Raw genomic sequence first — 19,458 nt, forward strand, 5'->3', positions numbered from 1 at the left:
CCAGAAAATGAAAAAGTGATCATTTCATTGCTGCTGTTGTTTTTAAGAAAACCAAATACAACCCATTTTATTGTATGGCAGTTAAAAAAAATATTCAAGATTTTCTTAGTCTTTCCAAATGACAAAAAACAAGCTAACAATAGAATGATACAAAAAAAAAAAAAAACATTTGCAAAGAGAAACTAGAATTAGACCATTTGTGCATACTGTCACTGCAGGACACACTTTTTCTTTGGCTCATCTCCAAAGTGTTGCATTGGGTGCCACGCCCAAGGGTGATAATAATTTTGGGAATTCACCTTATCTTTGGAGTTTTATCCATTTTGTACGCAACTCTGTTGCGATCCATGCCCACCTCGAAAACATTTCATACTTGATTTGTCATCCCGCATTTTTATTACCTGGTTCCCTTTTGTTGTCCTAAGTCTTCAGAGTGTAGCCCTCTGTTTACAATTAAAACAAACTGTATTTCTTTTTTAAAAAATATTAAACTAAAGAATTAAATTGTTTACAAATAAGTTTTTTCCCCCTCATCATGATCAATCTTTTCCCATAGAATCATAAGTATCGTAAAAAGAAACTGCTGAAGCTTAAATATGAAAATGGAAGGAGCCAGGACAAAATGGTAGACACTTGGGAATTAAAAGTTTTTCTATTGGTACAAAATGATGAGTGGGGAAATAGAAAGGTGTGAGTAGGAAAGAGGGCCATAAATTGCCCTAAAAAAACCCTAAAACTCTCATCCCTGTCATAAATGGTCAATGATGTCATGAGGGAAGCAAAAATATTACTATTAGTCCTACCTGACTTTTTCTGCACAGAAAGGTGCTGTCTATTGTGAAAGGTTGTAACCACCAGAGGTTTTGACAAGATTTAATAACATTTTCATAGCCCAATGCATGGAAATGGTATATATTACACAACAGTGGTCCCCAACAGCTGGTCCTCAGGGACTGCTGTCCTGCATGTCTTTGATGAGTCCGGACTCCAGCACAGCTGATTCATATGATTGCATCACCTCCTTTGCATTCATTCAATTGCTGCAGAAGCCAGTTAATCACCTGTTCATTTAATGCAGGTGTACAGCAGCAGGGAAACACCTAAATGTCTTTAATTTAAACATTAAATGAAAACCCAAATTAAAGGTTCTGCTCATTCATTTTTTGGCAACATCAAAAAGAAAAAAGAAACTAACAAAAAATATAGGGCAATCTTTCAATGCAATACTTTATATATTGAAACAAACACGATTACTACTTGTTTTCTGTTTTTCATCTCATAGGAACCTCTTTTTTTTTTTTTTTCAAAAACGTGCTAAAAGAAGCTCAAATTATTTTTGTATTCCAGTTTTCCAGAATAAGGAAACTGCGCTTTATTAAGAAGTTTTATTGACAATCTGATGTGATTAATTTATATTAAGGACGTATTATTGTATTTTTTTTAATAGTACGACATTTAAACAAAGCTACATGTTTAGGTATGCTAAAGGTGTATTTGTAATTGTTTACTAATTTAATTGTTTATTAAGGCCGATTAAGCGAGCTCGTGTGCGTGCCGTGTTGTGTTTGCTGACGTCAGCGCTGGAACTGCCTTGTCACGCGGGGTTAGTAAAAGTTGGGATCGGAGCTCCAGGGAGAGAGGCAGAGAAACAGACAGGAGGGAGAGGGAAACGTACAATTAACACGGGTGTCTCTGCAGCCTTTCAGAGAGCGTTAAACAAGAGGGAAACGCGGGTTTATTGTTGAGCTTTGCGTGGAAGACAGAAGAAAGCAGACACGGAGAGGCAGAGGGGGCAGGCGGCTCTCTCTGAAAGTTCAAGCCAGAATTTCGCTCGTTAACTGCCGGAGGAAGAGACAGACAGACGGAGAGAGAAGAGCCCTGTGAGCTGTTGTGTGTGTGTGTTTTTTGTTTTTTTTTGTTTTTTTGGATTTCGAGTTTAAAACGAGAGCGCGCGTGTTACAGAAAGCTGAGTTAAATGAACAAAAGTCTAAAGTTTTGGCGCCGTGGCAGTCGGTAAATGTTGTGACATTTTCGGACGGCGCAAATTGCTCCCAGCGGTCGTCGACGGTCGAGTGGTGGAGGGGGTGAGAACCCCAGCTGTCAAACCCGATGACTACTGCAAACTGCCCCGGCAATGAGGAGCTGGACTTCAGACTGATTTTCGGAGAGGACGGGCAGCAGCAGCCTTTAGGCCCCGCAGGTCAGTGCGTTTTCACTCTGCACACACGCTCAACACTGTGTGTTTTAAGTGTGGGTAGTAAAGTTAGGGCTCAATATGTTATGTCATAACTTGCACATCTGTTTGTTGCCCTAGCTTTGTCCGGCAACTTTTGCTTGCAGTAACACAACAGAGAATAACCAGTCCTTGCGCCATACTGATTATTTATAATGTATACATTAAGTCATTTTATCTGACACTGTAAGACACGTCCACACTCCAGCTGTCATTAGCTTGCTATGCTAAGTTCACGTGTTAGCAAAAATGCAAGATTTTGTCACTCAATGACAAAGTTAAGAGTTTTATCTGTTACAGACCTGTTAGTTGCAAGGGCGTTAATGCAAAGTGGTGGCGGGGAAAGCGTGGGAGGCATAACCCCTCTAACAGTCAAATCATGCGCCTTCCCACACATTACACATTAATTGATCAGTTTACATTCTTCTTTAATAAATGTTGGCGCTTAAAATAGTTTCTTTAAAAACTCTACTAGTTTTTCTAAGACCGCTTTATGTATGCTGGAGATTGATATCCACACACAATGGGAAACTGCTAAGTAAATCTTTATAAAGTGATCAATTTGAAATAACTGATTATTGGATGACATTTTTGCGTAATTTAATATGTCTTATTCAGAAAACCAAAGCCTTACGAAAAGATTATATTGTGCTCATTGTATGAGTTTGAGTCTGTAGGGGGGTTGCAAAAAATAATTATAATAATAAAAAAAATCCTTTTGGCATCATGTTGAGTTTTATTTTGAATTGTCATCTTTTGGCCATCCAGGCTCTTATACTAATCTAATCTAATCTTGCTGAAGTTAAAGTCATCGGCTGTGTTTTAGTTTGGTTGATGTGGCATATGTGAGGTATGCCTGAGCGGGAACAGCCTGAATGTCATTGTACCACATTTCTGCCTGGTAAGAGAGGCTCTTGTTGTCAAAACTTTTATTACCTTATTTACAAAATAAGTCGGGGCCAGAGCAGAAATGGAGTTGCAGTGTTTTTAAAAACAATTGTGCCTGGAATGGATAACTGCATGTGTGGTTTTCATGTATTTAAAACATTTCCATTGTACTTTTAATGACAAAGAATTTGTTTACATTTCTCAAAACTGTACAATGTTCCATAGCATGTGTAATTGCAAAGATCTAGAAGAGTTAAAAGAATAAACGACTTCAAGGAGAGCAAATTGTGCAGCATTGCATTTATATGTTGGAACATGCAGAGTGTTAGCAGGTTGCATCTTTCTGTCTTGAAACAAAATGATGTAGCTTCAGTGAAAACCCATTAATTAAAAAAGAAGTCTGATGAAAACTACAGTTCTGTTTTGATTTTTAATCAAATCCAAACAGATATTATAAATATGGGGCTATATGAGATTCTAACAGTATGATTACCTTGAGTAACTATATCACATATACTGCACTACAGCTGCACTAACACAAAAATGTATAATATGAACTTATTGCTCTGAATTCAAAACAAAAACAACCTGTTTCATACTGCTGCTAAAAAATGTAGCATATCAGCTATTAACAGTTATAAATATGTTCTAAATATTGTAACATTTTTGTTTTGGCATTTTGTCTATGATCGGCAGACTTGAGCAAAAACTATAGTATGAAGGAGATAACCTTTTAGAGTGATGGGGGGCGTCTCTCAGTTGTTAAAACATGAGTCTTGTCCTGTGATTAGAAATATCTGGATAACTTTTTTGTGAGCATGAGAATAGTGTTGTAGCCAGTGCGCAGCAACATGTAGGGGAGGGGTAGCACTGCATTGTTTTATACTACACAACCAGGAAAAAAAAATTGCTGTACTCTTTCTGGCGTCTTAGAAGAAGTACTTTAAACCATAGGAGTGGTGTCATGTAATTCTCTGTGGTTTTCAAACGGTAACATACTGCACGCTATACACTTTGGTATACTTTGATACCATTAAGCGGTCTGTGTTTTATTTCATGATGAAAATGCAAGTAATGAGGAGGCACACAACATAATACTATGACAAGTATAAGAAACATTCTTGTGTCACTTAATACCTCTTTTTATATTTATTATTTCTCCTGTTTGAACTATTAGAACTTTATTTGGGAATAATCTATATTTTATCAATAGTTTGTCGGCTCTACTGTGGTTGCAAGACATTCCATCATGTAGAACTTAATCACCATCACCACTTAATTTCTGTTAGGATTGCTTCCTGAATCTTTGAGTACTGTGCATATATTGTGCTGTTTAACCATAACGTTAAAGATGCAAGTAAAATAATACTAGTTATTTTAAACTGTTAAAATTTAAAACCAGAACTATACATTAAACTAATCATATTGCTGTGGCAATTCAGTGGATCTCTACAGTTATTCAAAAATCTTCTTTACTTTTGATTTTGGCCCCCAGAGCTCACAAAGATACTGCAAATGTTGAAAAACAATGCAATGTTATTCCAAAAACGCCTCAAAACTTTGCATGTGATGTATTGAGAAAAATGGCATCTTGCCAATTATTATATGCAATTAATCCTCTGCTTTTTAATATTATTATTTCAAATCAAAAACCATTACAAAGTCAGAAGGCAGAAAAATATAAACAGAAGAAAACGGTTTTGGAAAATAATAAATGTTTCCATTTTAAGTTGAATTGATGCCACTTAAAATTTATAATGATGATTTCAATTATGATGAAAATAATTGCAACTTTAAATGCATTGTGTACACAAATCAAACCTCTCTGCACGTATTTCATTTTATTACGTCTACACATTTTAATCCCTGTGTGTTTCTTTATAAGTGACGCACAAATGGGTTAGGACAAAATTTGGACAGGGTGTTGCTCATTGTGACCCTCTTATTGTTTTGTTTTCCTACTTTTTGCACAGTGATTGCAGTACAGTCCACAAAGAATTTGTCCTTGTTATCTTCAACTTTGACCCCCTTTCTGCATCCATACTTTTCCAAACAGAATGGTCAGGGCACAATGGAGGCAAAACATTGTGGCTGTCAAAGTGCATTGTTGAAAGCCTATGATAGCAAGCTTGTCTCAGATGTCACAAGTGTACCATGCTAAAAAAGATGCTTTGGGTTAAAATCCAAATAAAGGTGAAACCATACCTTAAAGAGGAGCCTACAAGGGGAAATTTCTCCTGAAATTTCTCCTTTTTCTACCTAGTTTAATTATTTTGGAGGCCACGGTTATATAGGTGATAGAAATATTTTACAGATTAATCATTATTTAAAGTAAACTAGCAACTTAGAAGTTATGGATGAAGTCAAACATCTCTTAGTTATCGAGCATTTCAGAGATCTACTGTGAAAGAAATCATATATAGACAGAAAAATTAGGATATTGGATGATTTTCCTAGCCAGTAACATTTGTGATACATATTTATATTAAATTACGCTGACGATTAGTCTCAGAATTACTAGAAATTATGTTTAGCTAAAGTTTGCTGTTAGTTTATTATTCTGGAAACAGTTTTTTTTCAGACTTTATTCAAAATTGTATGACCATATAGAAACATGTCATTATTGAAATCAGGATAACACCATAATTGTGAGTCAAATCTCATAAGTATTTTTATTTTAACATATTTTCAAGAGTAATGCCAAGACAAATGCAAAAAGAGACTTGTGTGAGTTATGGAGATGATTTCATACCCAGGATGTTTTAATGATGGCAGACAAGCACAAGAGAAGAGGTTCCTTAATTGTAGGATATCTTCAAATTATGAAAATACAAGTAAAAGAATCAAAACAATATGGAAACTTGTACTTTCAGATGACTATTTAAAAAACTATCCTGAGTCAGATGAGCACAGAGTTGCAGTGCGTTTGCTTTAATTTATTCGGAGAAGATTCTTGATTGACTTACAAGAACATATTTATTAACATATTTATGGGGCCCACTGTCGAACCCGTGTCAGGTTATTTATCAGCACTAAGCTCAAACTTCATTTATTTCATCTGTGGTTTGAAACAAATGGAACAAGTGAATTCCCTGCCATAGCCTTTTCATTAAACTTGGATGAAATAAAATAACTCTACAAGGGTTTGGCTTTTGCAGTCTTAAATCAACTTTTCCTCTTGATTTAAAAAAATGAAGTTTGAATTGGCATTGGGACGAGGAGAAAAAACTGCATTTGGAATATGCGTTGAAATAAAACCTCTGCTATGCAAGTGGTTTTCGTCTGGTTTTGACTGTATTGCTCCGCCAAAAGTGGGAGTCGGGTGGGGGTGTTTGAATTAAAAACTGGATAACCCGAGCGCAGTAATGGGGAATTGCTCATTTCTGACTTAATCTCCTCCTGTGAAGGTAAATCTCATTTTCATAACAAATAGGGGGGAAATCTCATGAGAATAACTGACATTTCTATTTCCTTGAGTCACTCGTTAGTTGTTGGTCAAATAAGTTCAAGTCTTCACGACTTTTATTCAGTATACTTTCCAAAGAAGCATTTCCCTTCCTTCATTTTTAGTAGTCTGTTTTATGAATCTTGTTTGTTTTTTTTAACCCTCTATGGCATGGCGTTGCCCTCAGGCAACAAACCACATAGCTGTACCTCACATTGCTCCTTTATTTTATTTTTTGGGGGGCATGATTTTTGACATATTTTTGTCCAAAAAAAAGTTTTTTTATGAATATAGTTTTTGTTTGATTTGTATTTCATTTCTCATAATCAGTGTAGACAATCTTGGTGTTCTAGACCAATGTTACCCTGAGGCAACAAACCCAAATCTGGTTCCAGGAGGTGTCAGAGTCCGATTTTATGATTGACATGTAATTAGGGACCACCAAGCTCCCAAAGAATGCAGGAAAATATTTCTTCCCCACAAAAATAAAAAGTCATGCCATAGAGGGTTAATTCAGTCTAAGCTTGTATTTAACACAGTGTCTTCCTACGCATATCTAGGAATGTACTGAACCTCAGAGAGATGGTAGAGTACTGTACACCACAATTGTCTGTTTATCTTTTATGTTTTCTTCTTTGTCTGCTTATGTGCGTGTCTCGCTCTGCGTTTTCTTATTGTTCAGGAAACTGCTTGTTCATTGAGGATAAATATTCCACTCTTCAATTCACAGACACTGGGCAAACCTACTGTAAGGGATTTCCCCTGATATTTTGAGGCGAAATAAAAGAACACATTTGCCAATTTGATTCATCATTACTCTTTTTTTTTTTTTTTTTTTCTTTTACTAGTTCTGTAACGCTGCCCTACAAAGATATCTTACAAAAACAGAAGTCATCGTCATATATAAAAAAGTCAGCACAAAATGTCTGAATCTGCTAAATCTGTTACTGACAGGCTTCAATGGTCATTTGTTTTGCTTATGATTTTTTTTTTTTTTGATAAGTTTGGTGCTGTAAAACATGATAAAGTTTCTTTGCTCTATTATAAAATTTCACGAAGCAGGTTTGAGTTTAGCAGTGCTTTATTATTATTACGAGTTATACAGGTTAGCCTCATGGAGATCCACAATCTCATTTTCAAGACGGGTACAGAATATATCACACATGTATGGTCATCACAGTATCCGTGTACAGTATTCGGATTGCAAAGGACTGTTTGAAGTACAATAATTGTTGTATTCCAAGTGTTTAGATGTAAAATGTAATAAAACATTTCTGGTAGGTGGAGTCTGATGGCAGCAGATGTTTACACTGGACACAAATTGCGTCATCCAAAATGCTAAACATCAGAGAGTGATGAAAGCCTAGATGAGAACGGGAGGAAAGAAGAAAAAAGTAATCACACCTGATATCATCATACTATTGCAATCACAATATTGTCTAATACGGAAGTGAAGTGTTTTATTGGTAACAGAATATACAAGACATAAAGTGTCCGTGCTGTCTCTCTTTACTTATTTTAAATATTCAAACACCATAAATAATTGCATATTGCACTCGGGTTTAAGAGTACTTCAGATTTCTCTGCATTTCACTTAAATAGGTTCTAAAATGTCTTTCTTGTATTGAACTGAAATTCACTTTGAATTGGTAATTTATTTAAATTAACTCGTGAACTTAGGAATGTGAATCACATTAAATTATGGGTAGGCTAAAGATTGGCTCCCTTATTGTCTTGTTTTGAATGCTAACTTAGTTTTTCAGCCTCTGTCTTTTGGCCACAAACAGTTTTTGAAGAACTGATGACTGTTGAAACAAATAGTGACTCTACATGTGTCTCCTTTGCACAAACAGATGAAAACACTTACCAGGAATTTCACCCATTTATCCAGTCTGGATTTAGGTGGAAGGACTGTGACTAACTAGTCAATCCCAAGGCTAGCGGAGGAACACATACAACTACAGTATTTATGTACCGCATGTGAACATAGGAGTTCAGAATGGATATTAACAGCCCACCTGTAGAAATAACATCAAGCACAAATTTTATTTACTTTAGAATGCTTTTTGGGAAAAACAAAGACACTTTATGATTGTATTGTGAACCACATGCTCTTTTTGAAGCAGTCAGTGCTTGTTTTATTTTGACAATCTTTAGGAAAATATCAGAACATCTTTCAACAACTTCAATCAGCAATACATAAAGACACAAGAAACTAAAGAATAATGGAAGAACAGTTAGACAAATATTTAGGATTGGAGAAAAAATCCTGATGAAAAATATAATCAATACATTTATATCTAAATTTCTTTAGGCCAGAGACTAATTTAAAAAAAAAAAAGGTAGACCACCTGCTGTGATCTTCCTTGATGAATGAAACCACTTGTTAGATGTGAGTCATATAGCGTATGTGACTAACTGTAAAAATCAGTGTCGGTTGATGGCTCTTCACTTTGTAAATTTCTACTCTGTCATTGTGGAACAAATTCCTCTGAAAGTGGCAGCACCGATAACGGATGAGTGATGTTTTTGCTTACTACAGACAACTTCAAAGTTGTGTTCTTTTCCTTTTTATTAACTGACATGTAATCTAAGGATGTATTTAAATTCCCAGAAGAAATTTCTAATTCTTGTCTTTAAGCTTTTTTGTTACTGTTGATGTACACTTGATGTTTTTCTTGAGGAGAGGAAAACATAATTGATTCAGTGCTGAAGTAGACAAACGTGGATACGGCAGGACAGGATTTTGTGGTGGACTAATTGGGGGTTAGTAATAAAGAAGGGGTGGGCCAGCAGTGCCGCTTATGGGTGACAGGGTAGTAGATCCGGTGTAGAGGTGTCTGGCTTTCTGCCCGATCATACCATGTGGGGTTCAGATGGTAGGGAGGAGTGATAGAAGTGGGGGGCACAGCATGTCTAGCTGGTGAGAGGAAGACAGACTGTTTTTGTTCTACATAAGTAGCCTAATCTGTCTTTTTTCAAATTTCATATGTACTTACTATTGTTGCTGTCATACAGCTGGAAGTTCCCCCCAAGCCCCCACTTATTGTTCGTATGGTAGCAAAAACAGAGTTGCAGACCTGCTACCAGGACGCCTCAGGCTTCTTTCCTCTTACGGCTCTCTCAGGATATGAAAGAAACCACAGGTGACATCAGAGAGGCTGATCTAAGCTAATGAAATATCCAGATGCCAACAGTCACCAAAACCACTCAGTGACTAGTCAGGTTTGATTTGCAACTGTTATTGAGCTGAGCCTTTTTTTTATATATATATACCAGCGCAGTTCTCGCTGTCATGTTTGGATGTAAAGAAATGTCAAGCAGATGATTTTATAACAGTGAAATGTTTAAACTGAGAACAAGTAACGGACAAAGCGCTTTTGCCCTTGTGCCTGTTATTGTCATTGCTTTACTCCTGTGAGCCAAGAGCACGATCCTCCTAGTCCTTGTCGTGGGAAAGACTGAAATTACATCGCTCTCATGGTGGACTATTTTGAGCTCCCAAAGAGAGTGGCAGAGGGCAGGCGGCAGGTTCTAGTGACTACTTTGTACTTAGAGCAGGAGAATCCCTGTTGTCCCAGCAAGTCTGCACTCTTCACCGTTTCATTGTAAGGAGAAGAGTGGAAGTATGCTTTGCGCCACATCACCAGGTGAGTTTGGCGGCAGTGCTGTATTCTAGCCAGGTGTTGGTTTTATCAACAGGAGACAGATGAGTCTTCTAACAGCTGTTTAGTGCAGCACAACACATTCAGAAATGATCAAAAATTTTATCACATTTTCCTGAAATGACAAGAGAAGACACTTTTTACTGACTATTTTCTTTTTAAATTTCTGATTCAGAAATGTTTCTTCCTGGATTGAAATACTCTAAACATATTTTTATTCTCTCATTAAAGTTTGATTTCAAAAGTTTTTATGTTCCCAATGCTTGTAGAGCAAAAACAATTAAGAATTTTATATAGAAAATTGAAATAATTAAGAAAGAAAAGCAAATTGTATTGATGAACAAATTTTAATAGAACTCAAGTTTTAACCAAGACTGGAGACAAGAGCTTATGAGCTTACAGTTGTATATCAATTTAAATGTAAACATAGTGAGGTCAAAGGTTGGACAGTATATGGTCAACATCTAGAGTTAGATCATCACGTGGCTACCCCCTAACCCTGCTGAAGTTAGGGGGTCCCGGCACCCAGCATGATGAATGAGACGTTTGTTTCCTGGGGTGAGGCATGAGTAACTATGCAAGGCATCTGTCTAGTTTAAATTTAGTGTAACTCAAGCTACTGTTGGCTGCGCTGCATCAACATGTCAGAGTTTGCATTACAGCAGAGTGAAATCTGTAAAACTTCTGCATCTAGGGATTTTTTTTCTTTCTGCGTTCTGCCCTTTTTTAAAGTGAGGAAATAACTTTTAAATGTCGAAATGACTTCTTTAAACCACAGACTATCTGTGGTTGAAGTATAAAACATGGCTAAAGAGCTATTTTAATATTTGCAAGATGGCAACACAACTAGTCCCAACAACTATTGTTCTATGTTTCTATCAATTTCAAGCTATGATTTCGTAATATTTTTCAACAAATTGATGAAACTAGTGTGACTGACTTATTTCCACAGGCCATTTCGAGACCCCTTATGTTCAGTCCACAGTGAGGGTCAACTCAAGTAATGGGAACCGATGTTTTTACATTCTCCAATAAATTCCTACATTTACATCTAAATTTGCCTTGTAACTGGCAGCACTGTTTTTGTTAGTTGAAACACCAGAGACATCAAGGAAAAAGTTGTGGAAAAGCTTACAGAAGGGGCAAGGTTATGAAACAATCGTTCAAGCTTTGAACATCTCACAGAACATTTCCTGATCTGTCAACAGAAATAAAAAAAGTTTGCCAGAACACTAATTCTACCAAGATTTTGCCATCCATGTAAACTTTGAAGAGAGAAAGGAGTCTATTAATCATAGGTGCATCCAAAAGGACTATGCTAACTCTGGAGGAGCTACATGGAAACAAAACTAAAGTAAGACAGCTATCTGTTCAGGGGGATACAGCAAATGTGCTGAGAAAGATGAATTTCTCAAGTAAGACCATTGTGTAATTTTTTTTGCCCCATATGCAAAAAGCATAAAAAAAACAACTAACATTCCTCCTTACCTAAAGACACCATCCCTAGTAAGAAACATTGTGGTGGCAGCATTATGCTGTGGGAACACTTTTATTCAGCTGGGACAGGAATGATGCAGAAATGATGGAAGTAAGATGGATAGAAGTAAATAAAGGGCAATCCCAGAAGAAAAACTATCCACACTTAAATTTAATTGACAGTCAGTGGCTTGAAAATTGATGCTGTCGATCCAGCTTGTGCTGTTTTGCAAGGAAGAATCTGCAAACTGTTTAGTCTCCAGAATACAGCAGAGACATCCTTCAAAACACTTGCCGCGAAAGGTGGTTCTTAAAATGAACCACCAATTGCAGTGAAATTTGGTTCTTAAAATGAACCACCAATTGCAGTGAAAGGTGGTTCTTAAAATGTATGGCATCAGGGAGACTGGATACTAGTGCAGTATACAGTTTTTTCAGATTTTGTTTGTTGATGTAGAGTTTTATTCTCCTTCCTCTTCACAATACATATTACTATACATACATTTTGTAGGCCTTTTGAATAAAAACCCCATTATGTTGAAGTTTAATGTTCAAGGGGTACTAATACTTTTTTTAAGGGACTGTACTACTTGAATAATAGGCATTTGAACTCTACAATTCTTAGAACATTTGTGATATTTAGGCTTTTTACATTTCACTGTATTTTAAACTAAAGAAAATGCAACTTTAGGTTCTCAAAGTATTTTATGTTTTCACAATAACATTTTAGTCAGAGCATGAACACTTTTTAAAATAGTTTTTACACTGGAAGTGGGGAAACCCATTTTAAACCTGTTGCTTGATCGTGTCAAGCTGAGTCTTGTACACCAGCGGTTTGTTTCATTAAGATATGTGTTCATAGGCCAAAAAATCCTGCCTGAAAATGCATCTTCTTTCTCCTCTTTTGACTAAAGAAATATTTTGGAGATATTTCTAGAGACTCTCATGTATCATGTTTAAATATCAGATCCAGCCTCTGAGGTAGAACGATTTCCAAGTACAATTGATAAATGAAGCTACTGCCATTGGAGCCTTCTTCTGATTCAAACTCACTGCTGTTGATGCTAAAGTTATTTGAAGATTGGTTACAGGTTTTTATTGGTTAAGATACACACTGTCCTTTTGCATAGCTAAGGTACTGCCTATAATTAAAACATAGCAACTATTTCCCTCTAATAAACCTAATGGATTTTGAATGCGAGTCCTCAGATCTCGGTGGGCTCATAATCTTTTTTTTTTTTTTTTTTTCTTTAGCAGTCTTGCTCTTGCTCTTCTCTACATGTCAACAGAGTCAAACTGCTCTCTACTCAGTCTCAAGTAATCATTGACAAGTGCAGCTCCTGAAGTAGTTTGAAGTGTCCTGACTGATGGATATTGTGAGCCTTCTTCTTGCTGCGGCTCGCTCTTCCTCCTAAATGTGATCCCAGGCCCTCCCTCTGACAATCTAACAGATACACACTGCATTCAAGCTGCAGCTTGAAAAACTAGCTACTTCCCTTGGTCTCCCAGCAACCAGTGCCAAACTTGGGTGCAGTTCATACGTGCATGCCCTTCTCCCCTGCTCTGTACTCAACCCCGTATAATGAACTCAACATAACCCTTCCATGGCCCTTAATAAAGCTTTATTTGTACATTTATCATGCTAAATCAATAAAAATGGTAAAATAATAACTTAAGCTTTTAAAAAGAAACGATTGAACAACCCTGAAGTTGTTATTTTATAGGGTGATAAAGCTGTGGACTGGGTAAAAATAATCTAAAAGGCTATCTTTACTTAGTGATTGTCATAAAGCTTCCAGTTGTATTTTCTTTGAGTGGAAACTGCAGTCTTCCTGTTTGCGCCATAATTATTTCCTGCTTGTTTTTCTGTCTTTTTTTGGCCTGACTACTGAATGGGAAGTGCTTCTGTTCTGTTCCAGAAATGTTAATGTTTTTTTAAGAGGTGTTTGGCCTACAGGCTCTGATCGATGCATAGACTTCAGAATTTGTGTGCTTTTGTATAAACTGTGATGAAAAAATTAGGCGTACTAAAGCGTTTATCAGTGGTCCGTGGATCAGCTGTAATTACTCTCCTTTCTTTAAGTCCCATTATTTTTAACTCTTGTCTCACTTTCCCTCTGATTTGTTTTTCTTCCGACACTTGTGCTCCCTTGCATTCTCTCTCACACAAAACAAAAGCACTATTTCTTTGTATGGCGCTCTGTCGCTCTCTTTCTCCCTCTTCCTGATTGACTTTTTCAGGCACGTGCACAGTCGGCTTCAACAGAATGTTTAAATGTCACTCCTGTTGGCAGTGGCCTCTGATGTTATGCATGTCCTCGCTGCAGTGACTGTTCTTCAAATGCGCAGATGCTTTCTTCTACTTTTCTACAAACCGATGGAGACATTTAGCAAGTCTTTCTGTTTAACGTCAGATATTTCCAAGTTGGGCTGTGTGAAGAGTTTATGAACACTCAGTTCATAAACCAGCAGTGTCTTAACTCTCTAAAAATGCTCAGTTTGCAAAGAGGTCGGAAGCAAACGTGTCCTCATAGTTGGCCCTGACAAAAAGCACTAAAATGTAGCGCTTTTTGTCGAGTGCTAAATTTTAGCGCTTGACAAAATTTAGTCAGTCAGTATTTACGCAGACTTGTGGGAGAGAGGCAGTGCTGCATTACTCTTGGTTCAGGCAGTAGGAGAAAGTTGCTTTCCAATTTGTATTTAAGTGAGAAGGTTGTTATGGAGTGCAGAGAACCTCTGTACTCATTGCAAATAGCTACACTTATATAAATAACCATCTAATTAAACATGACAGTGGTTTAAACTATAAATTGCAGTAAGACTGAAGTTGTTTTTTTTTTTTTTTTTTACCCCTCCAGGGGTCTTTTGTGGGCTCTAGTGTCCCTTATATGACAGTAGGCTGACAGGAGAGGGGGGAAGACATGCGGCAAATATCGTCGGGTCCGGGAGTCGAACCCGCGACGGCCGCGTCGAGGACTCAAGGCCTCCAAATATTGGTCGCGCTATCCCTATGCCACCCTACGTGGTGGCGTAGGGATAAATAAACTTCAAGACTGAAGTTGATTTAAAAACCATAAAAATCCAAAGCAAAGTCTGGGCCCTGCTTCTGACTAGTTGTTAGCTTTAGCTTCAAGGCAAAAATAAATACTAGTGCAAACTGAAGACGCTCAAAGATGAACAGTTCCATGTAAAGTATTGACAATGGTTTCCTCTGTGTGCCTCATAATATAAAATGCAATGTGGCAGATTCTTTTTATTTTTTTTATTTTTTTTTGGTTTAGATGGCTGAAAGCTGCATCAGTCTGGGTTTTAGACATGTAAAATAATGACTGCTCATTACCTTTCCACAGAACCAAACCTAGAGAAAAACCCTGTAGTATCCCTTGAAGAAGAAAACATTATTTGCATCATTCATAAAGCTGGGATTCTAAAAATGTCTTTCTGTTATGCTGCACGTAGGAGCACAAGCTCTTTGGTTTATTTTTCTTGCTTTGTGGGTGTCACTTATTGTGGGGGTGTATTTAACTTGAGACATGGTGCGGTTCACCTTTGAAAACAGACTTACAAAGGTCAGTCACTTTTTTGTTGTCTTTTGCGCTCAGAAAAGGGTATTTGACATCTTTCCTCGTTTCCCCTTGCATTAAAAATATAAAGTTGTGTTTTGCCTGAACAAAACTTGGCATTGCAATGTCAAAGATGTGGCCACAATTGTTTTCATGCAGTCATTTAGGATTGTAAGATGCATAGTAAAAATCTGAATAGAGACCTTCTCAGACAATCACATTAATCTTTCTTAGATGGGTTGATACTGTTGAAAGATCTTTATCTGTTGGTAAATATTTGGTTCAGATGGTTACTTGGCACTCCGTTTATCCCATAATGTTATCACGGCATGAGATTGTTAATTAGGAGCTTAATTTAGCTGCTGGCATATGTTGGCATTGGCTTAGACTGACATTATTAAGTCTCTACTGGCTACTCAGTCTTAAGGCTTGTTATTATAAACCAAACATGCCATTGCAGATTACAACCCCAAAAGGCTCTTCTTCATTTGTCAGATTAATTTTGTGATGTATATCTGCCATTTCTGTTATCCATTATTCTTTTATGTATCTTTTTTGTTGTACTTTTAACAAAAAGTTTATTTTGCCCACTTTTAATGATTATTTTAAGTTTTTTTTTTTTTTTTTAGCTGGGGTCCCAGGCACATTTACATATAGGGATCAGCAGTGAGTTTGGCCCAAACCCAACCAACAAGGATTAGAGACACAGGTGTAGGCCAAGCCTTACAATACGTGTGTGCAAGTGCGTCACTGGGTCTGTGTTTAGAAATGCAGGGCACCAGCCAGACGCAGGGTTCTTGGAAAACCCTGGGTGATGGAATTAAATTTACCTTTGTGAGCTCTGCCGGTAATCACTGCATCTCTGGAAGCTTAGAGGTATACATCCATAGTAAAAATTTACAATGTTTTTGTTTCTGAAACCAAAAAAAAGTGCATGTATTTAATTGTAAATAATTTCATAGATAAATTAAAGCCTGTACCAGAGTCATGGGAAAACCTTTTATTATTGGTGAAAGATTTATTAGTTCAGGGCACGCTGTTAACTTTTTAAAATTTATTTTCTGGTGAAAAAGCTTCTAGTGGTACATTTGCTAAAAAAAAAAAAAGGTTTTAGTTTCTAACAGTTTTTTGGATTATGACATGAAAGAGGGAACATAGACTTTCCTCTATGCTTTTCAAATCTGTTACTGTAATAATAGTGCAAAAATACAATCAGCCTTTTGTCAGGGGCAACACTTGGCAGTGGAACTGAATTGGCCAATTTTCAGGCTGACTGGTGAGGGACATTTAACACACCACAGCAGATAATTCACACTTACATTTACATGCGATTGTTGTGGATTTTTTTTTTTCCCAGTAAAAAAAGACCTAAATACAATTTTATAACCAACATGGTTCCATGACTTTAAACCAGCACAATCAGTTTTAGCTGCACATTTTTTCTCCTTTGGTGATAAATGAAAAAATGGCAAGGACATAAGTTGTACTTTGGGTGCAGACATACTGTTTTGTGGCTAATTGTTAAGAGGGTTATCATCCTAAATCTGTCTGCTTGGCAACAAGCCTCTGCAGTAGTGGTGTGATATGTTGTAGCTCTGCAGAATAATTTGTTGGGTTTTTAGTCATTTCCAATTTTAGCTTTTGAAACAAATCTACCAGAGCAAATGTTTGCCAATACTAAATGAAATTAGCAGATCATTGATTCTTGCAGATGTTTGATAATAACATCTAGTAATTCCAGTTTAATTTGTTTTTTAATGAACAGCTTGTATGTACTTTATTGTTGCAAAATTAGTTTGAATTTATTGAAAGATTTTCGGTCTGGCCATGTCTTAAAACCAGATAGTTTTTGTTGTGTCGTTTCTTTTGGTATCAAGACTGAAACATTGATGAAAATTTCGTGAATGTTTTTTTGTTGTAATATTTTTACAGATGTGTATAGGCCTACATATAAAAATTGTTTTACGTCTGTAAAATAATTATAAAGATAATTATCCAAGAAAAATAATATTGCTATTCAATAAAAGAATATAGTTGCCGTCGATGCTGCTTGATGTGTAGATAGACTTGAATTCTTGTGAAGTTAAACAAAACATGTTTTAATTTCTTTGTTTGCCAACCAGATTACTAAAAACCTCTGTCTCAAAACAAAGCAATGTATTATCTATCATATGTTCTGTATAACATATAGCATTTTTACCAGGATCCATGGTGCAAGGATTACTGGGACATTTATTTCTGTGTTCTGTTGACTAGCAGCTCTTGATGAGTGCTGAAAGAGGAGACTGACCAAAACACAAAGCCTTCCGTACAGGGGATGTAATCAGAGCCTTTCCTAATCAACCTGCCTGCCCACAAGAAAGGGAACCCTGGCTTAGATTACCACTCTGCTTCAGCACCACATGGTGTTAGGGCAGGTTGGTAACCTGAGACATTAATATGTTAAGAGCAGATGCACGTATGCATAAGCACACAGAAATAATTCTTTGGAAATTGACACACAGAAAGAGCTGGACTGTAATTTGGTAAATACCAAGTCCTGTAGTATCTAAAAGTAGCTCTGGTTTTTAAAACAAATGTTTTTATTGTGCAACTTTTTCTATTCCCATTCTTGCTGTGTAGCACTACTCTTTACATGATAGTGTAGAGATGTTGGAAAATAAAAGAACCCCCTCTATATTAACTTAAGTTTCTGCAACAAAAAAAGATAAAGTTAACATATTTATAACCTAATGAAGTGGTCTAAATGTGACAGGGCTTTGGTAAAATATGTAACCCCAAATACTTTAAAACAAGAATATGTACTGTATATGTATACATTAATGCAGTAAATATTCACAATAGACCAGCATGAATTAAACTAGATGTAAAGGAGTAGAAAATTAGTAAGTAGAAGCAGAAACGTAAAGCAGTAACATTAGCATAGAAAACAGTGCAGTAGATCTATTAGCCACAAAGATGAGGATCTCTTTTCTAACGAGGTCTCCTTTGTGAGGACAACAACCAAGTCTTTGGATTAGATCTTTACTACTACATGGATGTTTATAAGACTGATATGTCTCAGCAGGAGCACCAACAATAAACGTGTTAGTGTTTTATTAGTAACCAGGGCTTGAAAAACTCAATGGATAAAGGATTTGTATTTAGGACCTTGATACTGTAAAACAACAGTGCTCACAAGTGCATCTTCACACAACTTTTTTTTAATTTATTTTTAAATTATGACAAAAATGACTCATTCAGTAATGAATAGTTCATCTTATTTTGATACAAATCCTTCTTTGTCCTTGTAGTAAACCAGAGTTTGTCAGAATGTAGGCCTGTGTGTCATTGCTGGTCACAGCACCCTAACACACTTTTTGTGTAGAGAGAATAGAAAGAGGGAGGAAGAGATTATCTTCCAAGTGAGAATCATCTGGCAGCGTGATGTTCAGCCAGGGACCTGTTGAGCTTTATGTCAAGGAGCTACGGTAAATGCCTCCATCAGCTGCGGATCAGGCTGTTCCCTGTGGTTACAGTGAGAACACAATGGTCTTGGTGGTGTGTCACAAACATCCACCAATCCTTCCTTCACTGAAGCATCTCCCAGTGAGGCGAAACTATTATTAGCTTAGGTACAGCAAAGCCTCTTAGAGATCTTTATTTAACCAGATTGGCTGTCTGATGTATGGACACTTGAGGAGTCTGTGACGCACAGGCCTTTCAGGAGCATTTGGTTTGCAACACTGGCCATTGATAAGGAAATAGTATTACATGGTCCAGTCTGACCTCCTTTCCTAAGGTGACTTTGGCTCTTACAAGGGGGTTTCCCACCACCCGCCCCTTTTCTTACACTGTGCAGTTTTAGGTAGCAACCTAATATTAACTCTGAGCATGATGAGGGCTGTGAGCCAGGCGGCCTGGTCACCCCTAGTATGACTCCCATCTGTTTACTTGTTTGTCTATCTTCATCATCAAGTGGATAAAAAACCTAAAATTAAAAGCTAGTGGTTTTGTCATAACTAGTGTTTTGATGCCTAGTATTTAATAGATTTGAAAATGACATGAATACTTTTTTGAGATCAAGACTTGTATTAAAGATTTTCCATGATGATTTCAAGGAAGAATTACACCAGCTGGCCAATGTATTAGATATTGCTAGTATTGGGTTAGATTTGTTTTCTGTTCACAACTGCGGTATTGCTTGGT

At 36.7% G+C, this 19,458-nt stretch overlaps 1 protein-coding gene across 1 annotated transcript in view; it reads left to right on the plus strand.

Annotated features, from left to right (window-relative positions):
* Positions 1–1,601: 1,601 nt before the first annotated feature.
* nfatc3 (nuclear factor of activated T cells 3) overlaps positions 1,602–19,458 on the plus strand; it is a 64,364-nt gene continuing 46,507 nt past the window's right edge. Inside the window, exon 1 of the mRNA XM_005796206.2 lies at positions 1,602–2,200. Within this exon, the coding sequence (XP_005796263.1) occupies positions 2,110–2,200 (91 nt within the window). The 5' untranslated portion in view covers positions 1,602–2,109. The remainder of the gene's footprint in view (positions 2,201–19,458) is intronic.

The sequence above is a fragment of the Xiphophorus maculatus genome, chromosome 4 (genome assembly GCF_002775205.1).
Source record: "Xiphophorus maculatus strain JP 163 A chromosome 4, X_maculatus-5.0-male, whole genome shotgun sequence".
In the NCBI taxonomy this organism is placed as follows: domain Eukaryota; kingdom Metazoa; phylum Chordata; class Actinopteri; order Cyprinodontiformes; family Poeciliidae; genus Xiphophorus; species Xiphophorus maculatus.